A 12,701-nucleotide genomic window follows, 5' to 3' on the forward strand; every position below is an offset into this window, starting at 1 on the left:
CCAGCAAAATCTGTATTATGGAAAGGGAATATTCAGCTAACGAAAAAACGTGCCAAATGTACAAAGATATATTTCAATCTAATCAACTTACATATAAAACATCAACGACGATGATATATTTTTGTAATACTGTTATATTTAAAAAAAAGACTAATTGTAATCTAATGATAATAGTAAGTTTAAAATAATTTCCTTTGAATTATTATTAAAATAACTAGATGTATAAGAATGATAATTAATATATTTATCTCTTTAAGCTATTATAATTTTTAAATAATTATGTTTTTATATGGTAAAGATATTTTGAAAGATTAGGGGTAATAAAAAATTATGTGCAACTGCATAGATTAACATTACGTTAATGAATAAATGAACATGCGATACAACGAAATTCAGATATAGACGAATTTAAAGAAACGTTTTAATATAAGTTTACTGGTAGAAAATAAAAAATAAAACAAACATAAACAGTTTTTATATGTATAGGAGAGATAAACGCTTACTGGATCGAGGTATACGTTTCTGTAATGACAGTTCTAAATTAAACCAGCATGTAAATCTTTCACATTCTTTAGTTGCCAGAATTATTGATTTCCACTTAATAATAATACAATTAATTAATTTCCGATTAATTAGGAAAGATAGGAACTGAATTTAATCATACATTTCTGAAAATTCAGTGAAAATTTTTTTACTCGTTAGTTTTTTAAATTAAGAAATTCATTAAATTGTGCAAGTCATTCTGCAATTTCATAGAAGTAGCATCTTGTGATGTTCACATTTTATACACTAGTCCAGTAATCACTGTCTTCTACTGAAGAAAACAAGACCATAAAGGAAAAGACAGTAAACAATAATTTCAGTATTAATTTTAAATTGACTCCTAAATGAGAAATCAAATTTTCCCTATCTATTAGCATTTATAATCGGTGCCTCATAGGGGACCATAAGTAAATTTGATTCATGATAATCACAAGAAGAAAGATCCCCAACGAAACCCTTCATTAAAGCATACAAAGGTACACTTCGTATATAGAAAAATTACTTGTTTGTGTATGTAAGTGGTCCAAGTAAAGTTCACTACTTAACATAGAACAAGAAGTAAATTACAGGTAGAAAAGAATAAAGATAAAAGTAAAAACAACGGCATCAATACCAATACATGAAAACAACACTATAAATAAAACAAATATTCTTAGGTAATATTGTAATTTGTAGACTATCAAACTAACGATCGGTGCACCGACAGACTCATCTTGTGTTCCCTCTCTTAGGTTCCTTCTCACGGTCACTCCTCTGGTTACATCTCCCAGGTCCAACACATGGAAAAGTTTAAATCGCTTCATGTTATCACTGTTCTCCAATAAATTTACTGCCGCATAATTTACATGTTTTTCTAACATCTGTTTGTACTGCAAGCAAAATATTTGGATCTGTTCGTAAACGGAAGGTAATCCTAGATAATCATGAATTTCTTTACTCCTAACCACGGCGCTTCTGTTATGATCCTCACCAATTTATTTTGAAATCTTTGAATTATTTCAATATTGGTGCTGTTACTCGTTGAACCCCACACTGGATCCTATAATCCCATACGTCCAAATAGGTTTAAGGATAACTCTGTAGATCAACAGTTTATTAGATAACGATAACTGTGAGTTTCTGCCCAAAAACCAGTTTAGTTTTCTATATTTGATATTAAGCTGTTTCCTCTTTTCTATCACAAGACCCTTCCACGTCAGGCGACGATTCAAGTGTACGCCAAGGTATGAGGGATGTAAACGCCAATCAGGTGAACCCGTGAACAATCACCCCTTGTCATGGTAAAAGTCACATGACTCGATTTGGTCTGATTTACCCTCATTTTTCATTTCATCAGCCATGCGCCGATCATCTAACTCTGATTTTAGTTTGGCATAGGATTGATTCGGATCTTTAATCTTCATCATCAGCTAGAATTGCCGTGTCGTCTGCAAACGATGCGGCAGTGACGTAATCCGGAGCAGGAAGGTCTGATGTGAAAATCGAATAGATAACAGGGTTCTGTAATTACCCTTAAATAATCCTTACCTTCCCTTCCTTCATAATTCTCTTCTAATATCGAGCGCCAGGTCCTTTCTTACATTACTGAGATTAAATATGTACTTAAACTTTAATTAACACAACAGCATAGGTAGAACTAATCCCTCCTCGACCCAGTTATGATATAAGCCCCAATCAGTCCTGTTGTTGTGTAGGACCGAAGACGATTTCTTCTTTGTCACTGTAGTGCTGATTAAGTATGACAGGTAAGTGGTTCGATAACGAGTTAAGTTGTCTCTAACCAAAGTGTAGAACGATGACACATCCGAGGTCACATAAAAATCAAGTACAACAACTTACTTGGGTCTGATGCCTAGTAGGTGAGTTGCAACCCAGAGATTACTCTGAGATGCAGTTCGACAACGCAGCTCTTTGATGTTCTTCCACGAGTAGTTGTAAGTCTCTAACCCCAATGAACATGTTTCATATTCCAGTTGTCCCCCCCGCTACGAAACTAGAACCTAACGTTTTAAAGAACTCTTTTAATAATCATTTCATAATAACATGCAGGGGGACAATAAGTCGCTGTGTAAAAAAGACAGGGCCCCAACTACTCCAGACGTTTAATTGATGTGCTTGAATTTTTTCTCTACGAATTCTGATAGTTACTAATGTCTTAGTGAATTTTTAACTAACACAGCATTTCCTCCGTGAGCCCTACCGTCTGGATGGTTGGTTGTATATTGGTTGTATACGAGAATAGTCACTAAGCCGAAAGTAGTTACGATCACTGAAATGGGTTTCAGAATCAGAATCATGTATAACCATTTAGTAAGGATCAGAGCTAATTCCACCCTTCGACCAGCATGATCATTGATGTTCCATACGGCAATACTTGAGATTTTAATATATTTTAAATATACTGCAATTTAAAAAAAATTATATTTAACAAAATCCTTTTCAAAATAACTACCTTGTTCACAAGTAAATTGAAATCTACACAATAATTATAAAAATACAATAATTTGAATAGGTTTTTTTTTTAAATAAAAAGTATTAAAAAATAGAAGATATAAATATCTGTAAATGAATTTCATTACTTTTAGTAACATATAAAATATTCCCCAAATATTTTTAAATATTCCTTTCATTTATAGATTTTCACAAAGCATAAGACTTTGTAGATAGGGAAACATTGGTTGTACGTTTAGAAAAAAATGGAGTGATCTTTTAAAACATACTGTGACTGATACAATCTCCAAGTCAAAATTCTGGGAGAAAATCAGCAAACCATTCCAAATCAAAATAGGATTAAGACAGGGAGATGGTACATCACCCATACTCTTCCATAATGTATGAGATAAAATTATGAAAACATTTTGAATGAAGCATAACAAACGTATAAGATTGGGCACCAAAAAAATGGGGGATAATAGTTAAATGTTTAGTAGTTCTTGATGATTTAGCTTTACTAGCGGGATCAGAAGAAAATGCAATTGCCCAAATTGAGGACCTAAAATTTTAGCTTAACAGACTGCTTTATAAATTTCTTTTAACAAATTAAAGCCAAATAAAAACAAATTAAAGGCTAAAATTAAGCCAAATATTAAAAATCATAACATGAAAATAATCCATACCATATTTTGAAATGTACGAGTAAAGACAACTAAAACGTTTAAATATTTAGGAGAAATAATTCACAATAAACAACAGGCATAAGTTTCTTACAAAGTAAATTGGCAGCATTAGAAAAGCTAGCATTTTTAACTAAAAATTTTTATAACAGAAGAAAATTTATCTATCATCGCCGAAATTAGATATTAAAATAAAGTAATTAAACAATTAATTTCAATATAGTAAGTAATTAACCCGTCATTCTTTGATAAAGAAACAGTTTACTTTAACAATATAGAAAAAGATATTAAAAATAAAAATGAGTTTTCAGAAAAATATACGGATATAAAAAAGACCAAAATACTTATAAATTAAGATTAAATAAAGAAATTTATCAATACACTAGAAACAGATTATTGAAAAAGAAAATAAAATTCCTTGGACACATGATGAGAATGAAAGAATCAAGAAACCCTTTTTATGGGTAACAAAAATAATAAATAAAGTTATTAAACTACATATTAATATGTAGAAATAAATAGTAAAGAAATACTTAATTTAAATAGAAAATAAACAATACCCATCACAATTTAGAAAAAAAACATGATAATATAGTAGGCGTTAAAGAAAACACGTTAATCAAGGAAGGAACAGAAAATTAAAATTAATTATTTTTTCTCTAATTTAACCAATCAAATGGATAGAACTGATAATTTAAAATAAAATATTTTAGTTTAATTTAAAAAAAAAAAAAAATTGAAAGATATTTTGAATGGATCAACAATTTTTAAAAATAATAACAAAATAGTTGTAAAACTAACAAACCTACTAGTAAGTAGGAGTAAATTTTAACAAAATACTAATAATTTTAGTAATAAGCGTAAATAAGAAGGTTTGTGCTGCATAAAATTAGTATTGTCTGAATTAACAGAAGCGGGTTTTTTTTCTTACTATATCATCTGCATTCACAGAAATATACATTCATCAAAATAAAGATATAAGGATTTATAGTTCGATCTTTGGAGGTTAATTAAATAACAATATGTTAGTGTCCGCTGGCCTCAGTATAGTCTAAACTATGTAATTGAGAAAATAAAATCCTGAATAAAATCAAAACATTTAACATAAAACAAAATAGATAAAATTTAATAAATTTCTGTAAATATTTATTGTTTCAATATTTATAAACCTGATGTAAAATCGTAATACGAAATAATTATAAACCACCCTTTAACTAAGCACGTGAAACACTAATTTTATTCGTTAACAGTCACAAGATTCATTTTATAAAATTCAGAAAAATTATAATAATAAAAAACCTCAAAGAACCTCATGAAATATGTACTCCTTTTTAAATACAGAAACTAGGGAAATGCAGAGGAAATTAGCATTCATTTCTTTTTTCTTTCTTTACTATATATATATATATATATATTACTCTTATTTCTTTGTAAAATATTTGTGTTTACGATATACGGACAAATTCCTTTCGTATTTTTATTTTCATCTTTCGCTATTCTCCATCTAAAACAAAACGTACTGCCGAGGAAATATGAAAATATACTGTAATGCTTCAATGAATAAAAAATAAAAAACCATAGAAAAAGAAACATGAAAATGACTTTGACAGCCTTTCACCAAAACGAAACGAATACAGTTTGTGTTACTCTACTGTTCTCCGTGAAGCATAAACAAAGTATTTCAGGGAAAATAGTACTGTAATAAAAGATACGTCACTTTATTAACGTTTTATTTTTTAAAAATAAGAATTTATATAAATCACAGAGATTTCTAAAATCTAACCAATATTATTCTTCATCTATTTTTTTAACATAACTATTAAAATAGAATTATGTTAGTTTTATACCTAGTACTATTGAATCACCAATCATAACTTTCATTTTTTTTAAAAATGATTTTATCTTTTTTTATTATTTTATTTAGAATCTCATGCATGAGACGCTACATATGATATTACTCGGCTTGAAAAATGAAATATAAAGATGCCAAAGCATAGTAAGCCGGACGTACTGCCGGTAGGTGGAGATGCTCATTAGAGTCGCAAGGACATACTCACTATTAGTGAGTAATACTTGAAAAAAAACACATCGATGCCTTCCTTATTGAGCTAAACATACTGATGCATATCAAGAAGAGAGACCCACAAAAAGTAGCAGATATCCAACATTGTAATACCTTCACTTTTCTACTAAAAGGACTAGTAGTATAGCAAACATCATTACTTTTAGAGAAAATAAGCCTTAGGAGTGGTGATGTATTTTGTACTTTGCATGCATCATAGCCATAAAAGAAGACTACGATAAGAAAGTTTAAAGCTAGGAGTTTTATAGTTTTACGTATCCCGATCGAGTACAAAAACACATACCAAGGTTATTCGGAAATTTCTCGGCTTGAGAGTTGGTGCAAGTACGACCATGATTGCTATTTGCTATTTATCGAATATGAACCATTAGATGGCGTGCTGTTTTGTTTCAGACGGGTGCGTTAAGTTGCTTGTTTTAGGCGATCGAGTAAATAATTCTTGACTTTTTTTGAAAAATATAAAAATTGAAGTTCGAGCAGTTACAAAGTACTTTGTTTTAAAAGGTTTAACTCCCAACGAATATATATAAAGCGTTAAATTCGACTTTAACTCTTTCTTCCTCGAGTTCGATGGTGAAAAAGTGGGCTGATGAATTTCAACGTGGTCGTACACCCATTCAAAATGATGAACGCTCGGACGTCCAGAAACCGCTACCACCGGTGAAATTGTCATAAGAATCCATAGTGCCGTGTGAAATGATCGTTGACTGAATTTAAGCGACTAACATCACACAAACTACATCTCGATAGACCGTGTCATTTTACACGACGTTTTTGGTATCAAAAAGCTTTCCGCTCGATAGGTGTGCGTTTGTTAACTGTCATTCAAAAACGTATTCGGCTGAATACTTCTCAAGGACATTTATACTTATTTAAACGCAATTCAGTGGAGTTTTTTGACTTTTATAACAGAAGATAAAACATGGATTCACCATTAAATGCTAGAGACCAAACAGCAGTCCAAACATTGGGCGAGAGCTGGTGAAAGTGCGCCAAAGGAAGCGAAAATGGTTCCACCGGAGAAGGTTATAGATTCTTGTTGTGACTATTATAAACTACCTGGAAAAAGGCAGGACCATCACAGGGGAGTATAACGCCTTGCTAGTGGTCTGACTGAAGGATGCTAATCTGGCTAAACATCCGCATCTAGCCAAAAATAAAGTGCTCATTCACCACGATAATGCGCCTCCATACGTTTCGAGTTGTTGCTGCAAAACTCATCAAAGTTATTGCTGAATCTACGCTTCAAGGTGCTTTCCCATGAGCTAAATTCGCCGGGTTTGACTCCCAGTGATTACTTCCTCTTCCTAAATCTGAAGAAGTGGCTCGCCGAACGAAGATTCACTTAAAATGAACAAATCAATGCTGAGATAATCACTTATTTTGCAGAGTTTGACATATCACACTAAGGGTATTAAAAAGTTGGAATATCGTTGGTCTAACTACATCTTATTACAAAATGTTGAAAATTAAAAAAAAATTCTGAAAAATCTTGTGTTATCTTTGTCAGCCCAGAACTCTCCGATTAGCGCTCGCATTAAATATATTGCTTTAACGTAGAAATAGACAATAAAAATCAATACCAACAACTAAAATGTTCCTTGAAGTTAGGTAACTTTAATTTTCACTTTACTGAATATTCAGAACTTCGATTGTGTTGAAAATAATTTATAATCACTAAACGTTTTTCCCCGTAGGGCCAAATTTAACAATTCCATAAAAGTTATGTAAGATCTAATTTTAAAAAATTTGAAAAACGTCTAAAAATTTGTGCCGTTTTAGGCTTATTACTTTTTCTGTGTTACGTAACGAAAATATACGTAAGGATTTTTCAATATCGCAATAATTTATTTTTTTTAATTTAAAAGATAAAAATAGCAATACCATTCTATAATTGATTTTTCAACAAGATATAAAAGAGAATAAAAATTCTATTCCTGGGGAAAAACTTGGCTGCTTCGCCACCCTGAATGAACCTGAATTAAAGAAAAAATAATAAATTTAACAACAAAAATCCTAATCTTAAAGCTGGGAATTGTGTTATTCTCTAATAGTAGCGAAGAGGTAAAATATTCTCCACTGTTATAATCTCTCACTCAGTGAAATATGTAAGTCCAAATCGATTAGTTAAAAATTAGAATATTTAAAAGTATTTAAGATTATTAAAATGTTATATTCGTTCCAATACTATTATTTGTGGTAATACACATATGTTTAATTGAAATGCTAAAATTCACATATGAGTAAAGTTTTAATGTACGAGTATTTTCCTCTTCGAGTAATAGTATCACATTGATACCATACTGTATCTCCTCGTCCAGTTACAGGGTTTTCTAAGCAAGATTTAAATAATTTTAACAAGTAAAACTTAAATTTTATTAAATATAAAATTTTGAGCGTTTTTTTTCAACAATTGAAATACTATTAATTTTATATATAGCATAACAGAATCAAAACGGCGGAAAATAAATAAATAATTTAATTTTTATAAAGAAAATTAAACTTATCAGCCTCTTTTCTACAATAAATTTTATTAGATTTTTGGACAAAATAAAATTAATATGTATTACTTATTTACTTCAAAACTACTTATTTAACATTTTAATTAATTATAACTTATAATATTTGATCTCTGGAACTACCAAAACAAGGATGTTACAGCTACTCTAATAATCATAAGGCCACACACTACTTTCCTACATCATAAATAATCCAGTAAATTATATACACTTCTACCTAACCACAAAGAGAACACACTAATTTTGTTCCTTTATGGTTTTCAGACTTAAATTTACAATAAAAAATGAATTAAACCACGTTAAAATGTGGTTTTTATATATATATAAAAGACAAAGAATATTTTTCTTGCTTTTAATTTTGCAAGACAGTAAAGTATCGATAACAGATTAAAAAAAGCAAACATAAAAAAAAATCTAGCATTAATTTTTAACTTTCCTGTCCATACCGATCAGGAATGAAATTAAATTTGAATTTTAACTTTTGGAACGACATTCACGAATAATGTTTTTAATAAATTTTTTCTAAAGTTGCTTGAAAACGCTTTCAATCGTCTTTTATAAAATAAATATTTTAACATACTTAAATATGATGAAATATTTTTTGATACACAAACATAACCAAAAGTATAATAAATGAACAGATGAAATTCAAATCAAACATACTTTTTTAATCACGCAATTGCCTTATAAAAAAACTGCCAGCTGCTACATCAAATGAGAAAAGTGTAAAAATAGAAACATCAGTAACCAGGATGGTTACAAAGACGACTAAAAAGTCTTTTTAAAGTTTTATTGTAAAATTTGATCTGAATATGTCTTCGAAACAAATTTAAAAATTTTTATCTTCAAAGTAAAGAATGTAATCTTACATCCGGTGACTCCAAATACAAACTCCGGAAGTACATGGAAGTTATAACAAATTAAAAACAATTTCTACAATAAGTTAACGTAAGGAAACGCTTTTTTATGTAAAAAAGAATTATTTAAAACCCAACCATTCAAAGCCCTTAAAAGAAAAAAAAAAAAAAAACTAGGAAAAACTTTCCTTCTTTAATATTATAATATAAATGAATTAACTACGTATCAGCTGATATTTAAAACAATGAACTTAACTACAAAACTAGTTTAATTTTTTTTTTATACTAACTTGAACGGTATATTCCTTTTACAATTGTTAAAGTGTGCATAGTAAAAAAAGAATAAATGCACATGACCGAAGTCAACTATTTAACAAAATAATTGTTACATGCAATAACTATGAGTAAACTTAAAACAATACCTGGTTTAATACAAGACATTCCACAGGCTCCATCACAAAGGCATTTTTTCTTCTTACTTTTGCAATCTTCATCTGTAGAACATTTTCGTAAACATTTCTGGCCCTAAAAATAAAAAAAAGATACTTAACTCAATATTATATTTTATTTTAAAGAAAAACATAGGTTTTTAATCAATGAATAATAAAATAAAAATGTCACACAGTAGGATTTAATATAAATTGTAATTTACTTGGAATGTACCGATATCAAAGTTGAATACATTTTACTTCCTTGTTCGAAATAAAGGAAGTATTGTGATCGCGAAAAATTTCGCTTTTCAGATTTCAACGAAAATATCCATTTTGACCATCCCTGAATCCATTTTGACTAGTTTCGGTGTGACGTCTGTACGTACGTACATACGAGTATATGCGTATGTATCTCGCATAAACTATTAGCCGTAGGATATTGAAATTTTGGGTTTAGGACTGTTGTAACATCTAGTTGTGCACCTCCCCTTTTAATTGCAATCGACTGGATCAAAAGTTTCCAAAAAAGCCCAAAATCCAAAAAAATTGGGAATTTGGATTTCTTCTTAACTGCAGGAATAAGTCCTCACTGAGAGTTTTTCAACGATATATCATAAACGGTACTTATTTTCATTTGTTCCAGAGTTATGGCCAAATACAGTTTTAATTAATGAAATATTTGGATCTTACAATAGAAAGAACACATCGGTTCAAATCAGTATTCATTTCCTTTTCTTTTTAATTTAAATATATTGATTTGTTAATAATTATTAACCTCTGATTGTAAAAAAAATTACAATAAATAATAATTCAATAACAATAAAAATTAAAAAAATAAAAAAAATATTAGAAGTTATTAATGAAATAAAATTTTATGTACTTTTCATTTTAAGAAACTTAAAAAAAATATAATGTATGTAATGTAATAAGCGTAAAAGGAAGTCACGTGGTGTCCACATCAGTTTTTATTTATTAATCACACTATAAAACAATCTGTCAACCGATATTTATTTAGGTGCCAGTTCTTATACACTATTGTTAAGAAAACCTGACAAAATCCAAAGATTAGTCAGTACTAAAATTGTACATAATTTTATTTTTTTTAATCCTTGTTTACTGAAATCTTATCTCCAGGGAGAAAAGTAAAATACAAGAAAAATTCATTCAAGATGATAGAGAAAACAACCGTTTAAATTTCAAAAAAGATGTTCACAGAAGTACTTTCAAATTTTATTTGCTTTAATTTTCATTTTATTTGCAGTTTCACTAAAAAGTAAAAATTTAATACTCCAGTGATTTTACGGCTAAATTGAAATAAATTTATTCTACAACTTCAACGTTGTGAACTAACCATTTTACGATACTTTCCTGGGTGTAGGGTAACATGAAAATAATTAAAATTCTGGTAATCATTTTTTCTTCTGTTTTGTGTTAAAGGTAAAAAATATAAAATTAATTTTAATACACAGATAACTAGAATAAAAAAAATAAAATTTTAATAAGATATTTTTTATTAGATCACTGATTTACTCCAAAAGAGTTTGTTTGATTTTAATAAATGAAATAATGATAAAATTCATTCTAATTTCTAGATAGCATTTCCAGGAACTTTGTATTTGAAAGAATATACCAAACAATTTTGGAACGTAATTTAGTTAGCGACTAAAAGTATGTCTATAAAAAAAATCATTGATTTTTTATGAAACGTACCAAAGCAGCACAAAAAATCAGAAAAACCTGCGATTATAAAGCCATCAACTGACGTAAAAATTAAAAATCTTGATTTATCTGGCAAAGAGAAACAGATCACTCCGTCGTCTAGTACAAGGGTAAGGAAATTGTGACAAGAAAATCTGAGTCTACCGAAATGGAGGTGCAAGTCGTTATTGAAAAAGCACCAGACACAGACGATAGTCAAACTGCAACAATGGAGCCTCCAAAAGCTCAAAGAACAGCTTCAGCGAGAGCATCTATTTCAGCTGGACCCAGCACTTCATTAGAGATCGAATCCAGCTCATCAGCCGCCGAAAGTGCATCGCTTGCTAGTTTAGACTCCATAGCAACGATGCTTACAGCACCAACGAAGATTTCATCACCTGATGTAAGCCGACGAACGTCATTGGCATCAGAAAGAGAAGAGGATCCCATGTCCGAGGCCTCAGATACACTCTCATCAGAAGTTGAGGCCGTTCGCAGAATGGAAAAACGGTGCAAGAAAGGATGGCCGAAAGGAAAGCCTAGACGGTGAATATTGGATTTGAACGCGTATTAGAATATGAAATATTGTACCTTTTTTTAATTTTTTTTTGAAGTGGGATAGGGCTAATGACCAAAGTAGTCAGTCGATGCCCCTAAAAACCTCAAAAAAAAAAAATAATAATTTATGTTTCTTTATGTTGTTATTAATTACTTATTAGCATTATTTGAATAATAATCTCTTAAAAGAAATTTACTTCTTTTTTAAATTAACACACTGCCTTTTTTTATTTAATGATGTAAATTAACGAATTAAAAATAAATAATATAAAACGAAAATGCAATATAAGATTTTATTGGTGTTTAAGCTATTTATTTCCGTCCTAAAAACCTAACAATCTGTTTATAATTACTACTTCAGATATTTTAGTTATTACAAAAAAAATAATAAATAATAAAGTGGAAATAAAAAAAAATAATATAAAAATAATAAAAACAGAAAAATACATGAGGGTATTAATACTGTTCGACAGATTCACATACATACGTACAACGTTTTATCGACCATCCCAACCCGCTGCATACGTCTGTATAATATATGTCAACAATCGAAGACTCAAATATGTCATAAGCTCGAATTCTATCCACGTAAGCTTAATAAATTATATTATATTATACATTGGTGATGTGCGACACGAACCTGTCATATTAAAAAATCTATCAATACACTCAACACCTTTGACACTACATCGTTCAGTGTAAACCAAAATTAATAAATGTTTCTAATGTATGTGATAATAAATGATCTAAATGTTATGATTTATTACAAAGAAACGGTTTGAAATACATCTATAGTATTATACAAACTAGGTACGGTTAGTTCATGCGGAAAATGAAAGATATATGAAACTTGTAACCATTCTAATAATTCTTAATTTTTGTACAAGATTTTCAATCTT

The 12,701-nt window shown here is 29.5% G+C and overlaps 1 protein-coding gene across 6 annotated transcripts in view; it reads right to left on the minus strand.

Moving 5' to 3' along the window:
- The window catches only part of Hasp (Hig-anchoring scaffold protein), a 502,258-nt gene that overhangs the window by 258,831 nt on the left and 230,726 nt on the right, over positions 1–12,701 (minus strand). For all 6 annotated transcript variants that reach the window (XM_075381941.1, XM_075381932.1, XM_075381913.1 and 3 more), the window contains exon 3: positions 9,538–9,640. In XM_075381941.1, coding sequence (XP_075238056.1) covers positions 9,538–9,640 — 103 coding nt within the window. The remainder of the gene's footprint in view (positions 1–9,537; positions 9,641–12,701) is intronic.

Source organism: Lycorma delicatula, chromosome 1 (assembly GCF_047948215.1).
Source record: "Lycorma delicatula isolate Av1 chromosome 1, ASM4794821v1, whole genome shotgun sequence".
Taxonomy (NCBI): domain Eukaryota; kingdom Metazoa; phylum Arthropoda; class Insecta; order Hemiptera; family Fulgoridae; genus Lycorma; species Lycorma delicatula.